This window comes from Myotis lucifugus, unplaced genomic scaffold (assembly GCF_000147115.1).
Source record: "Myotis lucifugus unplaced genomic scaffold, Myoluc2.0 scaffold_782, whole genome shotgun sequence".
In the NCBI taxonomy this organism is placed as follows: Eukaryota; Metazoa; Chordata; class Mammalia; order Chiroptera; family Vespertilionidae; genus Myotis; species Myotis lucifugus.
Window position 1 is genome coordinate 116,827 of NW_005871830.1, and position 20,414 is coordinate 137,240.

Consider the following 20,414-nt stretch of genomic DNA (forward strand, 5'->3'; position numbering starts at 1 on the left):
CACAAAATTCGTGCACAGGGGGTATCCCTCAGCCCGGCCTGTACCCTCTCCAATCTGGGACCCTTTGGGAGATGTCAGACTGCCGGTTTAGGCCCAGCAGTTGGATATCCCTTTCACAATCTGGTACCACTGGCACCTAACCACTCGCCTTCCTGCCTGCCTGATCGCTCCTAACCACTTCTGCCTGCCAGCCTGATCGCCTCCTAACCTCTCCCCTGCTGGCCTGATTGTCCCCAACTGCCTTCCCCTGCCAGCCTGATTGCCCCCAATTGCCCTCCCCTGCCAGCCCAATCACCCCCAACTGCCCTCCCCTGCCAGCCCGGTTGCCCCTCCCTGTCCTCCCCTGCAGGCCTGGCTGCCCACAACTGCCCTCCCCTGCCGGCCATCTTGTGGCGGTCCTCTTGTGACAATGTGAGGGAGGCCATCTTGTGATGACGTGAGGGCATCATGCGAGGGTGGGAGGACCAACTAGGCTTTTATTAGTATAGATATATATAGACTGATTTTAGAGAGAAAGGAAGAGGGAGAAAGAGATAGAAACATCAGTGATGAGAGAGAATCATAGACTGGCTGCCTCCTGCATGCCCCCTACTGGGGATTGAGCCCACAACCCAGGCCTGTGTCCTGATTGGAAATTGAACCGTGACCTCCTGGTTCATAGGTTGATGCTCAACCACCGAGCCACAGCAGTCGGGCAGCAATGAGCCTTAGAAAAGGCCAGAAGGCAAGTCGGGGTGGAAATCACTGTCCTCCTGGTCCTGCACTGAAATAACGGGGAGCTCTCTGCAGAGCGCAACAGCACAGCCCCCCTCCCCCGTGAGCTTCCCACAGGCCCTGGCTGAGCGGCGGGCCCGGCCCCGATCTGCAGGAGCTGCAGCGCATCCGAGGGCAGCCCCACGCGCTTTCGGCCTCGCCCGGCCCGTGAGGCCACGCCGCTCCGCTGGCCGCAGGGAAAGAGTGAGGTCAGCGCACGCACGCACGCGTGTTACCTGGACTCGGGGTACTTGGTGAGCGTGGCCAGGCTGCTGGTGTACATGTGGCCGCCGACGTCGATGTGGACGGGCGCATTGGACTTGGTGAGCTGGGCGGGCGTCGGGATGCCTTGGTTGTTGAGTGGAGACGCGGGAGATCGAGTGATCAGGGGTCTGGACATATTGGGCCGACTGTCCTACGGGGAGAGAAGCAAGTTAGACACGGTTCTTCCTTCAGGGGCGAGAGGGGGAACGCACATCCTAAGGCACACGCCGGGGACGCGGGCCGGGACGCTCACTGGGTCACAGAACCCGCAGGCGCTCACGTCTGTGAGAACAGGTGCGAGAAGAACGCGCTCTGTAACGAGGGATGGCGTCCAGGCCCAGGACCAAGGAGCTCACTCGCGCTCGTCCGAGTCATGGGTCGATTCCGTCATCCCGAGGGCTCCGGCCAATTTCACTCCCGCATCCTCGCACTTAGCGAGCGGCAGCTGGCACGGGGGAGGCACGATTCAGACCAACCGAAGAGCTAACCGGCACTTCACACAATGTGCACCACGTATGTGAGCGCTTGGGAAACTTAACCCCATGCCGTTGAAGTGAGTACAGGCTTCTCAGCACCTGGTCCCACAAGGTGTTTCCTTCCATTTCTATTTTTTAAATTATTATTATTTTAAATGTATTTTTATTGATTTCAGAGAGGAAGGGAGAGAGTGATAGAAACATCAATGATGAGAGAGAATCATGGATCGGCTGCCTCCTGCTCGCCCCCCACTGGGGATGGAGCCCGCAACCCGGGCCTGTGCCCTGACCGGGAATCGAACCGTGACCTCCTGGTTCACAGGTCGACGCGCAACCACTGAGCCACACTGGCTGGGTGGAATGGTGCTTTGAGAAAGTGAAGCATTACATCCTTTCCACGGAGACTTAGAAATATTTGAAAATGGAACCCTATGGCCTCTGCTTTTAGGGGACACGTACCCCCTGACGGCCTGTTAGAAAGTGGTCCCCCCACCCCTCCCGGTCATAACCGGCCCCCGGGCCTCAGCGCCTGTAATAGTTTTCCGATTGGACACACCCTCCGTCCTGCCGGCGGGGGCCGGGCGAAGGGGCGGATCTGCAGGGTCGATGCTGTGTTGGACGGTGACCTCGCTCAGCACAGCCCACGCCGCCAGGCCTGGCTGGGAGGGAGAAGCATGACGGATCGGCTGAAGGGTTCCAGATTTCTCAGAATACGTACCACTGACATCGGAAATCATAAATGTATGGATGCTGCCGACTTTAGACATTAAACCTGTGTTTCCTCCGCTGGGGTTGGGAGGGGACTAGCCCCTGGGGGCAGGGCCAGTTTCCTGCGACTGTACCATCCAGGGTGGTCCCCCCCTCACCCCCCCGCCCCGCCACGGCACCTGAACATTGGACGTGTGGCTCGTGAGGAACCGAGCTTTTAATTTTAATGAATTTACCCTTTAATTTCGTGGCCTCGTGCAGCTGGTGGCTGTCGCATTGGACAGCATGAATCTGTGTTACTACACGAAGCCCACAGCATGGGAACATGATGTCTCACCCATGAGACACGGAGGGACGGTGGTGTTTGAGAACTGCAGACAAATGGCCTATGACCCACAACACACGTGTTTCCCTCTCCCCTTCACACCGCTTCTCCCTTCACTGAGCTTATGAGAATAAAAGACACGGAAGGCCACACCGTGAGGAAGGGAATGATGAGGCGGCATAGCAACCGCAGGTCTCACAGAGGACGTGCCGGGAGAGGGTGCGGACACTCGCCCATCCCGTGTGGCCCATCCCCATGACATGACGGACGGTAATGCGGACCTGGGACGGCCACGCTCAGGTGCTGGCCCCTGTGGGTGCAGAGCGCCGGGCCTGTGGGGGGACTGACTGTGACGGGGTGCAGAGTGCCGGGCCTGTGGGGGGACTGACTGTGACGGGGTGCAGAGTGTGGCCTGTGGGGGGACTGACGGTGACGGGGTGCAGAGTGCCGGGCCTGTGTGGGGACTGTGACGGGGTGCAGAGCGTGGCCCGTGGGGGGCGCTGACCGGGACGGGGTAAGAGCTCAGCAGCTGTAAACCTTGATCTGGTGGCTGAACCGCTGTATCCACACGGATACCTAAGATCTATTCACGTTTTCCCTGAAATCCACTTAAGAAGAAGATAAGCCAGAAATAATCTCAGAGAAAACTCCTCCAATCGGAACACCTCGCTCTCCACTCACTGAAATGGGAGTGAAAGGCACTGCTTCAAAGCCAGGAAGACGCTCGCTCTTTCCTCTCACCCGAGTCACCAGATCTGACTACAAGGCTCTGCGTCAAACAGCTTCTGGAAGTTTCTCTCCGGTTCTCCTTCCCCACGTCTGGGTGGGCGGGTCTGCCAGGCTCCTGGGGGGTTTGTGTTTCACACACTTAGTCTGCGGCCTCCTTGTCGCTGAACCCTCGCCTCACCCCCCAGCAGAGCAGCGATTCCTCGGCGGTAGGAGCGCGCTTGCAGGATGTGCCCGCAGGCGCCCGGGCAGAGGAGCTGATGAGAACCTGCCTCCGACGGACGCCAGCCTCCCTGCCCACCTCGCAGCAGCCCCAGCCCGGGGCACTGTCTGCGCCACCGTGGGGCTCACGCCGGGAGTTTAATGACTTTATTTGTGAAGGATGTAGCCCTGCCTTCTGTCAGGGTTCACTATCAGGTTGGACTATATTACCTCTTTCGCTGGGAAAAGAAGCAGGTTTCTTAGGGATATTTCCAGAAAAGCACGTCAATAGTAAAAGGCTTACCTGTATAATTTGATGTTGTAATTCCTATCATTCGATCGAGCAGCACAGGGATTTCATACCCATCCTAACTTTCCCGCAAATTTCCCCCTGGTTTAAAGTACATGCACACGCACACGCACACACACACACACACACACACAATCACACACACACTTCACACACTTCACACACATCCACTCAAGTAGCATCTGTGTTACACGGGCTGTCTGGAGAGAGTGTTTTGATGAATTCTGTTTTCTGGTAGTTGGCCAGCATGTAGCAGGGGTCGGGAATGTCTGGCCCTCGGGCCGTGGAAGGCTGGCGGAATCCTTTGGTCCGGCCCTGCCAAGGCGCTAGCGGGGAGTTGGTTGAATGTCTGACCACACAGAGCAGGCTGTTTTCTAAGTTGATAATTGTGTATGGCCCTCGAATGACGTTATAAATCTCGAGGGGCCCTTGGCAGGAGGAAGGCTCCCGCCCTGGTTGAGGGTGTACAGGCTGTCATCAGAGTCTCGGAGCCCAGGACCCTGCCCCCTTGCTAATCCGTGGTCGCCTGGGGAGTGTCACCTCAGGGCCGACACAATCTTACTGGGCTCAGCGGATGGTTTTGTAGAAAAACATCACCTGACCGACCACATTACTTCATCATTTAACAGGACTCTCAACCGTAATGTCCATGTGTTTCGTGAGTGGCCTCATTTGCTTCTTCCTTCACTCAAGTATCATGCATTGGGCTCCAACCAGGTGGGGCAAGCTCTATGGTCTCTATTGACTGTATGTAGCAGAATGACTCTGAAGAGAGAAACAAGTCTTTTCTCATAATTGCACAGGAGCTAAAGACAATGAGAGGCCCAGCAGGGCTTCAAGATGTATGAGGACTGTGTGTCCGACTGGCTGAGAGGACAGTGTTTGCCGACCTCTGACGCCAGCGGAGGATTAGAATGAGGGGTCTCCTGAGCACCCCCATTGGACCCCAAATCTTCCATCCACTCTATTCACAGGGGCCCCTTCACACTCACAGAGCCTCCTGACTCCTCACTCACACGTTCACAAAGCACGGGCATTGGTCTTGCAGCCCATACAAAATTCATCCAAAAGTACGTCATCCCCAAGCCCACAGCGTCTACTGACTCTTTTAAAAAAATATATATATTTTTTTATTGATTTCAGAGAGGAAGGGAGAGGGAGAGATAGAAACATCAATGCTGAGAATAATTGATGGGCTGCCTCCTGCACGCCCCTTACTGGGGACCGAGCCCGCAACCCTGGCCTGTGCCCGACTGGGAATCAAACCGTGACCCAGGTCCTGGTTCATAGGTCGAGGATCAACCATTGAGCCACGTATTCATAATAAGTGCAGGCACTGGTCCTGCAGCCCAGACCAATTTCATCCAAAATTATGTCATCCCCAAACCAAACCCCAGGCGAGCTTAGATGGCTAAGTATATAACATACTATTGAAGAAGGATCTATTTCTGCCCGAAGAGAGTAAAGCAAAACGTATTTTAAGGAAAAACAACTTTTAAGACATTCCACGGCTGGCGGTCCCCTGTACAGAGCGCCCGAAGGCGACGGGAGGACGCGTCCTGGGTTTTGGAGTCTGAAGGCCTGGTTCCAGCTCAGGCCTAGCCTTTGGGTCATCCTCAGGAGGCTACCAAACCTACCGGCTCCAGGTTCCTGATCCCCAAGACGGGGTGAGCCCTCCCGCCCCACCCAGCGACGAGGCGGCAGCGAGAGGAACGTGTGTGTGCAGGCGAGCGACACAGCGCCGGGCACAGAGGAGGGCAAGGGGTTCTGTCCTTCTGCACGTGAAGGGGACTTGCGACAGACCAGGAAACCAGATGGACAGGGGAGACGCCACGGGTCCAGTGAACGTTTAAAGAACCCGAGGAGGTGAGATCCAGGGGCGGGAACGACAGCGTTGCACAGGGTAACACAGCACGCTGTGGGGTGCAGACACGTTTTACAGGCAGGCAGACCGTCACAGGACGCTACGTGCTTTGGACAAAGCGGATGAAAGGAGGCGGAGAATTAAATCATCACCGCAGGCTCCTAAAATGAAATGGCACTTGAGCTGCATTGGTTTTTCTTTTCAGATCAAATTCTTAATTTCGCAGCTTACGAAAAACAGCAATCACACAAGGAGGCTTCTGTCCAGCCGGTGTGGCCCAGTGGTTGAGCATTGACCTATGAACCAGGGGGTAAGGGTTCGGTTCTCGGTCAGGGCACGTGTCCGGGGTTGTGGGCTCCATCCCCAGTGGAGGAGGCAGCCAATCCATGATTCTCTCTCATCATTGATGTTTCTCTCTCTCTCTCCCTCTCCCGTCCTCTCTGAAATCAATAAAAAAAATATTTAAAAAAACACACACAAAAAATTAGTTGTTTCAAAATGCCTGTGTTGATTAATCGCAGTGACTTCCTAACCTTGAATCTCACAATGTCACTCTTCCTACCGCTGCTCCCAGCCCACGCACCGGCCCTGCGGGGGAGTGAGTGCCCTCACGGCCTTTCTGTTCTCCGTTTTCTTCATGAAAAACGTATCTGCTGCTCCCTCATCAGATCCCCAAGCTGGGACCATGAAAACAGCGACTACCAGCCACAATTTCTCCGCTCTGAATGTTTTTCTAAAACTTGGAAAAAAAAAGGGGGGGGAAGAGAACATTTTGATAGAATTTTGCTGTTTTTTATAGTTGAATTCATTTTTTTAAATTAGATTTCTTGGATATTTTAAAACATCACGGAGGGTTTTTATTTTATTTTTTAAAAGAAGTTTTCTTTTGAATCTTCACCTGAGAATATGTTTACTGATTTTTTTTTTAGAGAGAGAAAAAGAGAGAGAGAGAGAGAGAGAGAGATCGATTAGTTGCCTTCCATATGCACCCCGACCTGGATTGAATCCGCAACCAACTCCCACCAACGGAGCCACCTGGCCAGGGCCCCTCCCTCCCCCCTCTCTCTAAAAATCAATGAAAACATACCCTCGGGTGAGGATTAAAAAAAATAAATAAAACAGCATTAAAGTGAAAGCGTTCCCTGTTACAGTTCTACAGGGAAAAGGCCATTTTCGCACAAGTATGAGGAGCAGCAATGAAATGTTCCGGAATCAAACATAGCAAACATTACAGGGGTCGGACCAGGTGATGCTGTTACAAGCAAAGGTTGGTTTTGTTTCTATTCTTTTGTGCTTCCTGGTGTTGAACCTTTGAACTTTTGTGAGATGCTGTTTTTGAAGAGGAAAAGACTTATTGCCAATTAGATCAATGAAGACACCCTGGGCACGCTGCGCTATTTCACCTTCAAGATCGGGCCTTTTTGGATATTTACACGTGAAGGGTCGAATGGAGACGGACAGAAATACACCTGAACACGGGCCCGCACGCCTTCCCCTGGCCTCCTGCAGGAGGAAGTGTGGGGCAGAGAATTAAATGGGCCTGGGGTCACGCAGCCCACGCGGCTGACACGGGAGTCGCTGGTGTGATACTGAAAGGTAGGGCGGGCATCTCCGATGTCACACGCCCGGGGCTGTCTGGCCGTCTGTCGCTCCCTGGCCCCCCGGCTCCCAGATCTACACCCCAGCAGAGCGAGGGGGTGGAGGCCTGCCCGCACCTGCTCGCTGAGCCGCCTACGCCCAGGCGCTGTGGATGGGAGCCCTCGCTGGAGCCCACAGAGGCCTCCTGTCTGAAACCAGAAACCTCCGCACCCTGCGAAGCATTAGCACCTTCTCAGAGCGGAAGCTGGCTCTGGCTGAGGTGGCCGGCCTGTAACGACCTGATAATGGATTCACTGTGACAGTCCTGCTGGCCACTGGGCACCGGATAGAGTTACCCTCACCAGGAGGCTGCCCGGGCTCTGGCTCTCACCAGGGAAGGGACAGATCTGCCTCCGTCCACCCACAGGCCTCCCCCTGGCCGGCCCCAGGCTGGGCAGTGGGCGCCCAGAAGGCAGGAGCCATGTAAGGAAGTGACCCCCCCCTCCACAGGGACCCGGCGTTGTAGCTACTCCTCTAACTGCGGTCCCAGATGTTAACTACCGGACACATCTGCCTCTCCATAGACAATAAACTTGACTACAGACTTCTTGGACGTGGTCATAAAAATGCCTTGTCCAGCCGTGTCAACAGCCAAATGCCTGCTACCCTTAATCGCGTCCCTGGGAACAAACCTCCTCTGAAGAGTCTTAGATGCCTACTGGCTTGACCTTTTTGCATTAAAAAAAAAAAAATGGAGAGACACAGGTTTGTAAACATGCTGGCTCACTCTGACGCACACAGTAGGTGTGCTCAAAAGCGTGTGTGCGCTCTGGTTCATTCGTTCAGCAAATGCTGCTGGGCGCTGGGCTGCTGCAGGGAGTGGAGAGTCGAACCCGGGAATGAGCCACATACACAGTGAATTCCTGCTGACCAGATCGCCAGGCAAATCAACATTTTTATTTTATTTTTGAAATATATTTTTATTGATTTCAGAGAGGAAGGGAGAGGGAGAGACAGAGAGAAACATCAATGATGAGAGAGAATCATGGATCGGCTGCCTCCTGCACGCCCCACACTGGGAATGGAGCCCACAACCCGGGTGTGTGCCCTGACCGGGAACAGAATTGTGACCTCCTGGTTCCTAGGCCGATGCTTAACCCCTGAGCCACCCTGGCCGGGCCAAATAAAAATATTTTTAAATCAAGTTATGCTTGAAATGCTCTGAGAAGTATCGATCGACATCGCTAACGGAGCCATTTTGGGGTCAAAGAGTCACTTGGCATCGCAGGAAACACACCATTCCTGGCTTTATGAATCCAGGGCGTGTTATTTTTAAAGAAGACGGACCTATATTTGGGCATTCCACATCACAAGGCTGGTGCTCCTAACTCTGACCCAAATACCTTTTAAAGAGGCAGGAAGCCGCAGCGCTTCTCAGGGTGCTGACATCGACGGAGGTTTCTAAATTCAGACACGGTTTCCCGAGGACTCGAGAAAACAGAGTTTCCATCGGGGCCGAGCCACTGGTGAGTTCTGGGGCGCTGGCACACGATCTCACCTCCCGCTGCGCGTGTTCGCACGGATGGCGCACGCCCTCGCACCCGTTGGTCTGTCAGGCTTTGTTCAGTCCTCATTTTTCCCAACGCTACGATTTTAAAAGGTGCAAACCATACAGGCTCGGATGTCTTAAGAAAGTTAGCATTCCAGGAGGACAGAACTGGAATTTGAAATTCCTTTGAAAGCAGGGGGACACGCCCCGAAATGAAAGGCTTTCCAGAAGGGTGCGTGGGAGACACGCACAAAGGCAAGCGATGTGGAGGGCGATGGGAAGAGACACTGATGGAAAGGAAGCATCCAGGAGAGACGGGAGGAGTGTGTGCTGGGGGCCAGGGGACTAGCTCATCTCCTCCTTCTCCACGCACCGTCCACAGAAGCCCCAGGAGGGCAGGTTAGTGCCCGCAGGCCTGCCCACAGCCTCCTCTGCTCGCTCCACAGCCGGACCTCACCCGCCCCCTCCACTTGGGAGCTGGGAGGGTTCCAGGGAGGCTAAGAGCGTCCTCCAGGTCCTGCCATCTGCAGGGATCTTCCTGATAACAGATCTGAACGACCCTCAGTGTCTGAAGACCGTGGGTGGCAGCCTAAGTTCTAGAGAACCATGCAGACCCTTGACCCAGACGGAAGTTCGCCGACAGGAGCTCACAGATCCACGGTCCCAGCCTGCGGAGCGGAGGAGGATGGGCACCAGCGGGAGCCGCAGATACGATCGATCGATCGATCGATTGGAATGGAGTCGGGGTAAGCGCTCCCCGGCTGTTTCTCCTATGATCCCCCCCACCCCCCCCCCCCGTACCCCAGTACGTCAGGAAATCTGTTTTGACTTTTGCTCACAGGGGAAGTGAGTAAGCAGCTGGGATGGCAGGGCAGGCTCTACGGCCCATAATTGAGGCTCTGATGTCCCTCCAGCGATGAGCTCAGCGGCCGCTCCCCTCGGGCAGGGGCGGGAGCCTTCTCCCTGCCAAGGGCCATTGGGAGATTTATAACATCATCACAGCCGGCCGGGCCGTACACAATTCTCAACTGAAACATCAGCTGCTCTCCTGGGTCCAACAGTGCATTAACTCCCCCCAGTGCCTTGGCAGGGCCAGACCGAGTGATTTGGGGGAATTCACCTCCCCACCCCTGCTCAGGGCAGCGGCCAACTGCCATTTGTTACCTACCCGTCCAGTCCCGCCTCAGAGAGAAAAACAACCCCCACAGCCCCAGGGGGTTACCAGGCACAAGTGTCAACTGAGGGAAAACGAAAGCCTAGGACCGGGGCGGGGTTCTGTGGGTGCAAACACCTAGTCCTTCCCCCGGGAGAAGCCCGTCTGTCTGTCAGTCCCACAGCACAGTGACCCGGGCACGAGGGGCGGGTGTGCAGGCCACACTCCGAGGCAGGCGGTAGGAGTGGTGGTGTTGCTGAGGCTTAAAAAAAGGACAAGGTGGCCAACCAGCCCTCGGGGGCTGACTGACCCCTGCCCCCCAGCTCTGGGGGATGGACCGGCCGTTGGGGGTGGGGGGGGAGGGCTGGCCAGCACCAGAGTCAAGCCCCAGCCCAGAACGGAGGGTTTTGGCAAATGACATGCACTCAGAGTCGCCCTGGAGATCAGCCAGCTGAGGGCAGGCCGTGGGTGGCACTGCGCCTCGCTCCCTGTACCCCAGGGGCCAGCAGGGCCTGGCACTGCGTACCCCAACCAACGTTCGCTGGGCCACTTCACACTGAGGTCCCGGAGGATGAAAGGGGGTGCTCCCAGCTCCGCTCCCACCTCCTCCACACAGACCTCCCGTCTCCCCGTGACCATGTAAGGCAGTGGATCCGCCGCCCGGCCGGACAGACGCAGAGGGGAGAGCGGACACTCGGGGGGCTCAGAGGGGCAGGGGGCTTCCCGGACGTAACTCACAGTCACTCAGCCGTACGGCCGCACGCGGGTAACAGAGACTGAGAAACGGCATGGACGGCGGGCGGGCGTTTATTCTGCAAGGAAAGTTACGTTTTTAAGCGAAGTGAAGTGTTTTATGTGACAATCGTAGGACCTGCGGCTACTCCTCATAAATTCTGTTTGCAAACACATGACTAACACATCAGCAGGGGCAGCATGAAGCCGTGAGCCCAGGGCCAGGGCGCTGGCCCTCAGTCCCGGGGCCACCGCCTGCCTGCGGCGCGAGGAGCTGCCCGGTGCCTCAGTGTCCCCACCGGTCAGATGATCGCAAGAATGATTATCGTGAAAAATCGGGAACTCAGGTACCAAAGTAGAAAGTGATGGAAAGCATTGACCTAGTGCCCGAAATAGAACTGAGAAGAAAAAAAATTAGCTATTATTTTTAGTGATGGTTTTAAAGATTTTACAAACGATCATTGTTGTCTTAAGACAATGTAATGGTTATTTTAAGGGCTATTTACAACATACCGGTTTATACATATGTTGCTCACACGGCCATTCTTGTTTATTTTTTAAAAAATTTTATTGTTGCCCTAGTCGGTCTGGCTCAGTGAGTAGAGTGTCGGCCTGTGGACTGTAGGGTCCCGGGTTCGATTCTGACCAAGGGCACATGCCTGGGTTGTGGGCTTGATCCCCAGTAGGGGGCGTGCAGGAGGCAGCCAATCCATGATTCTCTCTCATCATTGATGTTTCTATATCTCTCTCCCTCTATCTTCCTCTCTGAAATCAATCAATAAATATATATATATATAAAATTTTTTTATTGTTGAAAGTATCACATAAGCGCCCTTCCCCCCCATGGACCTCTTCTAGCCGCCCTGCCAGCCGCTCTCATTTCCCGGTTCCCTGTCTCCCAGGTTCTGAGCGAGCGTGAGGTCCCGGCCTATGTTACGCTGCGTGGTACACGGCGCTGGACAAACACAGCTGCCCCCCTGTCCACGGGCTTCGCATCCCCACGTTCAACCAGCTGTGGATCGAAAACATTCTTCTCAGTCCACGGTGGGGAGTCCGCAGATGTGGAGGGCTGACTGTGCGCTGATATACACCGTTTCACATAGGTCCTTGTGCACCCACAGGTTTTGGCACCCATGGGAGAGGGGGTGTCCCGGAACCAATCCCCCACGGATACTGAGGGATGATGACTGTACCCAGCAACTTCAACTCTGAAGTATTACCTTTACCGCCGAGAAAAGATGACACACGTTATCTGATATACGCGTGTGTCCATAAACTTCTGCTATCACTAATCACCGAAAATAATGAGCAGTAAATACATTTTTCCTGCTCGTACTTTATTCTCAAATCTGTTTACATTGTACAACTTCTATCTCAATGAAGACAGTGAATAATTTGCCAAACTTTCACAACTGTGTTAAGTCTTACAAGTGGTATTTTGTGTGTGTGTGTGTTTTTAAAATATATTTTTACTGATTTCAGAGAGGAAGGGAGAGGGAGAGGGGGATAGAAACATTAATGATGAGAGACATTCATTGATTGGCTGCTTCCTGCATGTCCCACACTGTGGATCAAGCCTGCAACTAAGGAATCAAACTGTGACTTCCTGGTTCATAGGCCAACGCTCAACCACTGAGCAACACCAGCTGCGCACAAGCAGTGTTTTTAACAGAACTTCAGGAACTCCTCCCTCTAACGATGGCCTGGCCCCTGCTCACAGACCTCCCTCGTGGATGGAGGTGCCGTAGGAAGGATGAGCGCCCTCCTTCCTGCAGGTCTGACGTAGGACACAGTGCCGGAGGGGAACTCTGGTAGGAGGGATGCTCAAATAGCAACGCCTTGTTTCTAAGCCAGTCCAGTATTTCACGGACAAGCCTTCTGTTGGAACACAAAGACATCTAAATCTTTCCATGTGAAAAGGCTGGGCCTCCGACGGGCATCCAGACCTGAAAGGAGAGCCAATGAAGTTCTTAATAACGGCACCCGACTTCCTGGGCTGTTTATCGCCATTTGGAGATGATCGGAGTGAATATTCACTCGACTGCTTATATAAACGGAGACTCAGAATCAATTCCATCACTGGGATCCCTTCACCTGCCACAAATGTACTCACTATCCAGTCCCTGTAGTTGGCGTACGGAAATTAAAACGTTAGCCAGCTTCATCAGTGATGACTCCTTCTCCCGCGAAAGCCACCCGTGGGTGGGCTGATAGAATCTAGTTGGATGGTCATAAAGGAGGAGACGGGATGAGGTAAGAAACCAGCAGACTTTCCATGTGAAAGTCACGACTGCGGAGCGAGATGGGGCTGTTCGAGGTGGAAGTCTTTATCTTTGGTGCCAACTGCCATGTGTCACTCTTAGTGGAAAAACGTGTAGGGAAGATCAAAACCAACGCCACTCCGTCCTAACAGGCAGCGCCAGCAGCGGCCTGCTCACCGCACCTTCCTAATCAGCATGAGTGCGTCCTCAAGGTCAAGTCCCACAGTGCGCGTAACTAGACGAATGCTCGTCCGTCCATCCGGGGACACAGGGTCAGACCCGCGCTAGCAGCTCCGTAAGGGAATCTGTGTGTTAATACTGTGATGAGGAACAGCAAATGCATCGTGGTGTTTCCCAAAAGAAACGGAGGCTCCGGGCGACTCGGGGGCTGCTCGGAGCCCACAGCTGGGCCGCCAGGCGGTCTCTGCTCCAAGGCACCCGTGTGCCTGGCGACTTCTCCCCGCCACCTCCCCAGCGGGCACCGGAGCCCGGGCCACCCTGCAGCACTGAATGGGAGTCAGACGATAGCCCCTGAATTATTGACGGCGAGGAGCATTTGCTAAGAATCCACAACAAAGACCTCAGGGGCCCGGAAGGCCTCAGGTGTAAGTCTTGCGTTTTCATCGCCACGGACGCCGACATGACTCCCTCTTCAAGATCGAGACGAAGATGATCTGGAGGTTTAGTTTGAGGCAGGTGTCAACACAACACGCAAACGGACCTTCATCACACACATTTCAAGAGTGACGTGAAGGGTACGGGATGAGGAAAAGAGGACAAATTGGAACTAGAAGCCCCACCAAAGCTAAAGTAACTGCTCAGAAGACGGCCCGTCTGCGGATTTAATGGGGGTAGGAGGTGTAATACAGGACCACGGCATAGAAGGAAATCATAAGAATGTTTTAAAAGACCTGACAAAGTTATGCTCTAACTACGGAATTCTAAGGGCTGGGCGTATAGTTCCTAAATACTTCTGCCCCGCCCTCCTCTGGGAAAGGCCCCCCAAGTGCCCACGCCAGGAGGTGAGGCCCAGTGGGCCGGCAGGGTCTCCCCTCCTCCCTGGCCCTCTCTCTTCTGGAACATTCAACACGCAGTGTCTGCCTACTGATCGGACAGCCTCTGCTCTGGGACGTTCTGGAAGAGCCACACTCGTTTCCGTCCCTCTTTGCGCCCGCACTGCCCTCTGTCTGCGCCTCTCAGACGGGCGCCCGCAGGCCTTGAGGTGAGAACAAAGCCGGGGCCCCAGGAGGAGAAGCAGCGGGAGGAGCAGGGGCTGAGGAGGCAGACAGGCGGGCTCCTTCCCTCCCGGCTGTCCGGCCCTCGCACTGCGGGCGTATTTTTCAAGTTTCCAAGAAAATGAACCCACGGAGGTTGTGCTTAAACCAGCACCCACGGAAGTTCCCACAGAGCGTTGCTCCGCCGTGAGCACGGGCTTCAGGGGCAAAGCTGGGACAGTCACCGGCGCCGGAGCCCACGATCAAATCTCAGGCAAGTGAAGCAGCGAGTGACAAGTGGCTGCTATGTCTCATGCAGGTAGGCCAGCGGTTCTCAACCTGTGGGTCGCGGCCCCTTTGGCGGTCGAACGACCCTTTCACAGGGGTCGCCTAAGGCCATCCTGCATATCAGAGATTTACATGACGATTCATCACAGTAGCAACATGACAGTGATGAAGTAGCAACGGAAATAATTTTATGGTTGGGTCACAACATGAGGAACTGTATTAAAGGGCCAGAAGGTTGAGAACCGCTGATGTACGCTGTGTCCTCACACGCATACAATTCACACAGGAGGGCGAGAAGAGGCCAAGTCACCACAGAACCAAGGCAGACGGCGGGACGGCAGAGCCAGACGGACACGTCGAAGGAACTCTTCCCTGAACCCAAACAGTCAGTACAACACGGACCCCCTGAAGCCGGCTCCTTCCCTGAGAAACCCCACAGCGCGCGCTGATCCTGTAATGTGAGCAAATACTCCTGCTGGGTGACTCTGGCCTCAGTGTGGCCCTCCCTAAAGCGTTTCTCTTAGCGGTGGTGGGGCTGGAGGGTGAGCCAAGGAGAGAGGGAGGAGGAGCGAGGGTTCTGGGGGAGGAGAAAGGAAAGAAGCACGAGTGGGCTTGCGGGAGGGAGGCGAGGAACGCTGGCCTGGACCTGAAGCACAGAAGGGCTGACGTCCAGGCCTGGTGACCCAGGCGAGCCCATCCTAACCCTGCCCCAGCCCCGGAGGGCACACTGCCAGGCGGACCCACACCTGCTCTAGGAGGGCTCTGCTACCATCACCGTGTTCAACGAGGCTGGTGACCTACGTGGGCGTAGGTGTGACTCCCACTGCGTGCTGGGAATCAACACAAGAGAACACAGTAAGTTGGGACACAGTGGAGAACGTGGCTTAGTCTTCATCATCCGACCCTTCAGGGCTCAGCACCGTGCCAGGCACACAGTAGGTGTGCAACAAAGATTTAAGCAAAGTGGCTCCCCCCTCCCCCATATGGGCTATTGGAGATTTCATTTCTAACCTTGACATCTAAAAAATTTGTTTTCATTTTTTCAAATGAAGGCAAAATACTTAGAGCCTTTCTGCTCAGGGCTAAGCAGGCAAAGACGATAAATCAACCTTAAAATATTATTATAGCCCTGGCCGGTTTGGCTCAGTGGATAGAGCATCGTCGGCCTGCGGACTGGAAGGTCCCGGGTTCGATTCTGGTCAAGGGCACATGCCCAGGTTGCGGGCTTGATCTCCAGTGTGGGGCGTGCAGGAGGCAGCTGGTCCATGATTCTCTCTCATCACTGATGTTTCAATCTCTCTCTCCCTGCCTCTCTGAGATCAATAAACATATTTTTAGAAAGTTATTATAAAATATTTGTATTCTCTCCCAGGCACTGGCAGCAAAGCAGCGGGAAAAGGGGCAACGTCCCAAGAACGGACTTTCGTAAAGGACAGAATGAATAAAAGTCACGAACACAGTCTCACTCTCAAGAACACTCCGCCGTGCGTTTCTGAAGGGCGATTCTGCTTATGGAGATAAAAGACGAAACAGAATCACTTTGCAAGCTGTACCAACGTCTGCTCACTACGCTGTACCCCTGAAACTAAGGTGTGTGGGGCAACTCTAATTGAAAAAAATTCAAAACTTATTTTTAGAGAAGATAAAACAGCCCGAAATCAATTAGAAAGTTCCAATCACAGGTTGAAATACATTGAGTCAGATTCATTACTTTATACATCACAGTGAGTCAACTATTGTAAAAGATATGGTGTGTGTATACACACACACATAAACGTATATACATATGGTCACATATATACAAACATACACGCATCCTTAAAACACAGACATTCCAATAGAAATGGCAGCAGACCCTGCACGCACACCAAGTGTGTTAAGTTTAAACAGGCTCCGCTGATAGCGTATCAAGGACAAACAGGGCTCTAAACACAGAATCTCCCTCCGTGTAAACGCTGCCACCTCGTTTACAAATATTTGATTTGTCCAAAGCTGATCTGCAGACATTTTTGCCAGGAGTTTAGGGCAGAGGGGCTCCACAGGTCTCCCCGGGGGCCCCCGCGGCAGCTCCGACTGGGCGGCTGGTGAGGGGTGTCGGTGACTTCGCCCCCAGCCCCAGGGAGGTCAGGACTCGCTTCCACGGGGACTCAGCTGCGCACGCTCACTGCTAATCTCGCTTCTTCAGCATCACAAACACGGACTGAGCGTTTCACAAACAAGTGCCCCCTTTGTTAATATCTTCTTTGGATTCCACCGATACCTTCCCGGCCTCTTCAGGGGGCGTGTTGTGGGGGAGACCTCGGTACTGCTCCCTTGGGCAGCATCAGGCCGAGAATCAACTGAACCAAGTCGGACGGTGACACAACACCCAGCACTGAGGAGACCGGAAAGACGGGAGCCTGGGAACGAAGGCCTGTCCGGCTCTGGGCCAGGCCCTGCGACTCCATCTCTCCTCCCAGGACCTGGCCCGCCTGCCCAGGTGAGGGCTCAGGTGTCAGCCACTCCGAGTCCCTAGGGAAGGAACGGAGCCAATGCCCTTGTATCCTTACTCGCCCTCCCCAACCTTTTCATCAGGGCACGCTGCGGCCCAGGAGCGCGTCCCAAAGCGGCCACTGGTCAGAAGAGCAGAGGGGCCAGTCACGGCTCCAGCTGCTGAGGGTCCCGCCGAGCCTCACTGGGGTCACGGGCACAGCGATCGCGTGGGGGGCCCACTGACCAGGAGGAGGCTGCAGGTCAGGGGGGAGGCGCCGCCCAGTCCTTCAGTCTTTTTATTTTTAATTTTTATTGATTTCAGAGAGAGAGATAGAAACATCAATCATGGATAGGCGGCCTCCCGCACGCCCCCCAGTGGGGATCGAGCCTGTACCCAGGAATCGAACCCTGACCTCCTGGTTCATAGGTCGATGCTCAGCCACTGAGCCACACCCGCCGGGCACTTCCGTCTGTTCTATCGATACTTTGGTTAGTTTGAGTGTCTGTCACTCCCACTTGAATGCCAAGTCCGTGAGAAAGGAGAACTTTGCTTGTGTTCTAGGCTGGGTCACCAGGGACCAGCACACAGTAGGTGCTCCATAAATACCGGTTGAATGAGTGAACACGGGAGAGACCTGGGACTGTTGCCATTGTCACTAACTGTGCTTCCTGGGGCAGGCGGCTCACTCTCCAGCCGACAAGACGGTATGGGGATTAGACAGGATTGTGTACACGGAAGGTGCGCAGTCACAGGTTACAGTGCTGGGGCCCACGACAGGCCACCCCCAAACATCCCACAACGGCAGGCCGATGCCTTCGAATTCGAGGCACTTGACCAGCAGCCTGTGCCGGAGGGCACCTTCCCTCCCTCGTCAGTCTCTGCAGTCAGAGCTGATGGCCTCTTTGCTTAAACTCCTCCCTGAAGGGCACCCATAAACCTGGCCTCGATTCCTGTCCAGTGAGCACCGGCTTTCTCTGTCCTGTCAATTTCCCCCCGATGTATCGCTTACTTGTCTAAAAAGTTTTCAGAGGTGACCAGTTCTCCCATTTCTTTGAGCCGCATGTTATATGATCTGAGGAGCATCCCATACGGTTATTCTCCCGTGTGCACATTATGAAACTGTCTTTCCTCCTGTTAATCTAGGCTTGTGTTAATTTTATTACTTTATTACCAGTCCAGCCCGTGAGAACTACAGAAAGGCAAAAGGGGGGTGCGCTTCTCCCCTCCCCAACCATCTGTGTTAGCCGCTGGCATGCCGGGGGGAGGCATGCTTCAGGGATGAGACGTGGAGCCCCGACACCAAGCAACACGTTGGAGGCTAATAATCTAACTTCCGTTCAGACTTCATAGTGCACATACTCTTGACTGACCTCATCTCTGAACAAGTGGGTTGCAAGTCAGACGAACATGTCAACTATCTGGTGATTCCTATCAGTTGAACAGTATTTTATCTGTCGAGCAGGCAGAGAGAGTGAAGAGAATGATGTAATCTCTCTCGCATCAGGATCGAACAGAGCACCACTGTCTGAGGCAAGACATTGCCGGAAAGTTCCGCGTTCTTTATTGCATCTGGATGAGATCTTCCCTGGTTGTCAAGTGGCCATGAGCCTGTTTTAAAAACTATTGAAAAAAGAAAACCCTGTCATTTATAATCCGCTCATATCAATTGCTTTTAATGATAGATGCTTAAAAGATCCTCGTGTGGATTCCAGATCATTAAGATATTTGCTTATTCAAAGACACTTAGAAATTTGGGGGTTTACTGGTATCACAACATTCTAATTAAAATTATAAATAAAGAGATCAATTCCATTGTTGATCATCAGAAAAAAAATCGCATTGTATATTTTTTAATGACATGGATACTTTTATTGAACTCTGAAGACATGAATACTTATGTCATTTCAACTTTTTCTGTTTAAAATCTACTCGTTAGCCCAAAATTAATCCTTTCAACATTCATATAGAGTATAAATGATCCTCTTCATGATACAACTGAGGAGCGTATAAGAGCTTGAGGATATAATTTTATTTTTATATTTAGTGAGTGACACACGGGCTCCAAGAGGGGGGGCTTAGAATTTAATATGCATTTTTCTCTAAACTTCAGTTTTTATTCTTTGCCTTTTGATCATTATTTTATCCTTCCCATAGACGTGGGATTTCCTACTGATGTCTTTACATATGTCCATTCCTTCACCTGTGTTTATAAAAATGTTGCGAATTCGGGGGTCCTCTGTCTTAGCTTTAAAAGAGAAAACGGGGGCTCCGTTGAAAGTTGTTTATAATCCCTCTACTTTTCCTCGCCTGTCAACAATCTCTCACGATAGAAATGGCTTTTAAGAAGTCACCAGTCACCGAGCAGTTGCTAACCACCGGGCAGGATTCCCACGTCCACTTGCCAACGCGAAGCTGAGTGACCCGCCTACACTGCGGCCAGCGGGTGAGAGCTCAGGGGGCTTTGCTCCCCACGCCCCCCGAGACTGCGCTGCCTCAGCGCGCACCCCCTGCCTTGCCTTCCTGCTGTCCTCGGCTTCCCTTTGGCTCCTATGTCACTGGTGTTGCCTCCAGCCCGTCACGTCACTCCCCAGCGGCCAGTGGCTCCGGGAGGCCCTGGTGCCTGGGCAAGGCCTGCCGAGCAGCCTGCGGAGCCTCCGGGGGCGGGGGGGACCCCACAAAGCACCTCCGTGTAGTAAACGCTCCCCTTTGCCGGGCGCTTCACCGGCCTTTTTATGGTGCTTTTTACCAGTCTGAGCCCTGCGTCGGCACTGGTTCACTTTTCCTTTAAGGGTCCCCAGGGGCGGGGAACGGACAAGGGCCCTGGGAGCATGTCCTCCATCACACAACAGCCAGGGAGGGACCGGGACGGGATGGAGCCACCACCTGCGCCCAGAGGCCAGACCAGGGCCCGTGGGTCAGCACTGAACCACCGCAGGGAGGGTGCCCGGAGCAGAGCTTCATATTAGAGCAGCGGTTCTCAACCTGTGGGTCGTGACCCCTTTGGCGGTCGAACGACCCTTTCACAGGGGTCGCCTGAGACCATCCTGCATATCAGATATTTACATGACGATTCATAACAGTGGCAACATGACAGTTATGAAGTAGCAACGAATATAATTTTATGGTTGGGTCACAGCATGAGGAACCGTATTTAAAGGGCCAGAAGGTTGAGAACCACTATATTAGAAGACCCTAAATGATGACAGCGTTTGAGTGAGTGCCGACACCTGGAAGGCTGGGCCACGCTGCCACCCTGAGCGAGACGGTCCCGTTTCTTTCCTGAAACACAAACCCGCGTCCTCCCTCTTTCCCGGAAAGCCAGGAACAGGCTTCCCCATCTTCAGGTGACAGCTGAGCGGGCTGAGGGCCTGGCAGCCCTGGCCCTGGAGCTGGAGCCTGACTGGCCCTCGGCAGCAGGTGGACTGGAAGCGGCTCAGCCTCCAGGGCGCTGGCTCTCATCCTGGGTGGGCATCTCAGTCCGTCCTCCGCCCTCACTCCGCTGCCCGCTGTGCACAGAGCATCACGGGGCTCCCCGCCCC

At 54.0% G+C, this 20,414-nt stretch overlaps 1 protein-coding gene and 1 long non-coding RNA gene across 3 annotated transcripts in view; both read right to left on the reverse strand.

The window, feature by feature from the left end:
* KCTD1 (potassium channel tetramerization domain containing 1) overlaps positions 1 to 20,414 on the reverse strand; it is a 63,613-nt gene that overhangs the window by 32,576 nt on the left and 10,623 nt on the right. The window contains exon 2 of one of the 2 annotated variants that reach the window (XM_006106201.2): positions 990 to 1,168. In XM_006106201.2, the coding sequence (XP_006106263.1) occupies positions 990 to 1,168 (179 nt within the window). The remainder of the gene's footprint in view (positions 1 to 989; positions 1,169 to 20,414) is intronic. The other variant, XM_023747040.1, reaches the window with a different exon arrangement.
* LOC111823970 lies at positions 10,699 to 11,294 on the reverse strand. Its single transcript, XR_002827085.1, has 2 exons — positions 11,153 to 11,294; positions 10,699 to 11,037 (listed from the first exon to the last, which is right to left on the reverse strand). It is a non-coding gene; the product is annotated as an uncharacterized LOC111823970 (long non-coding RNA).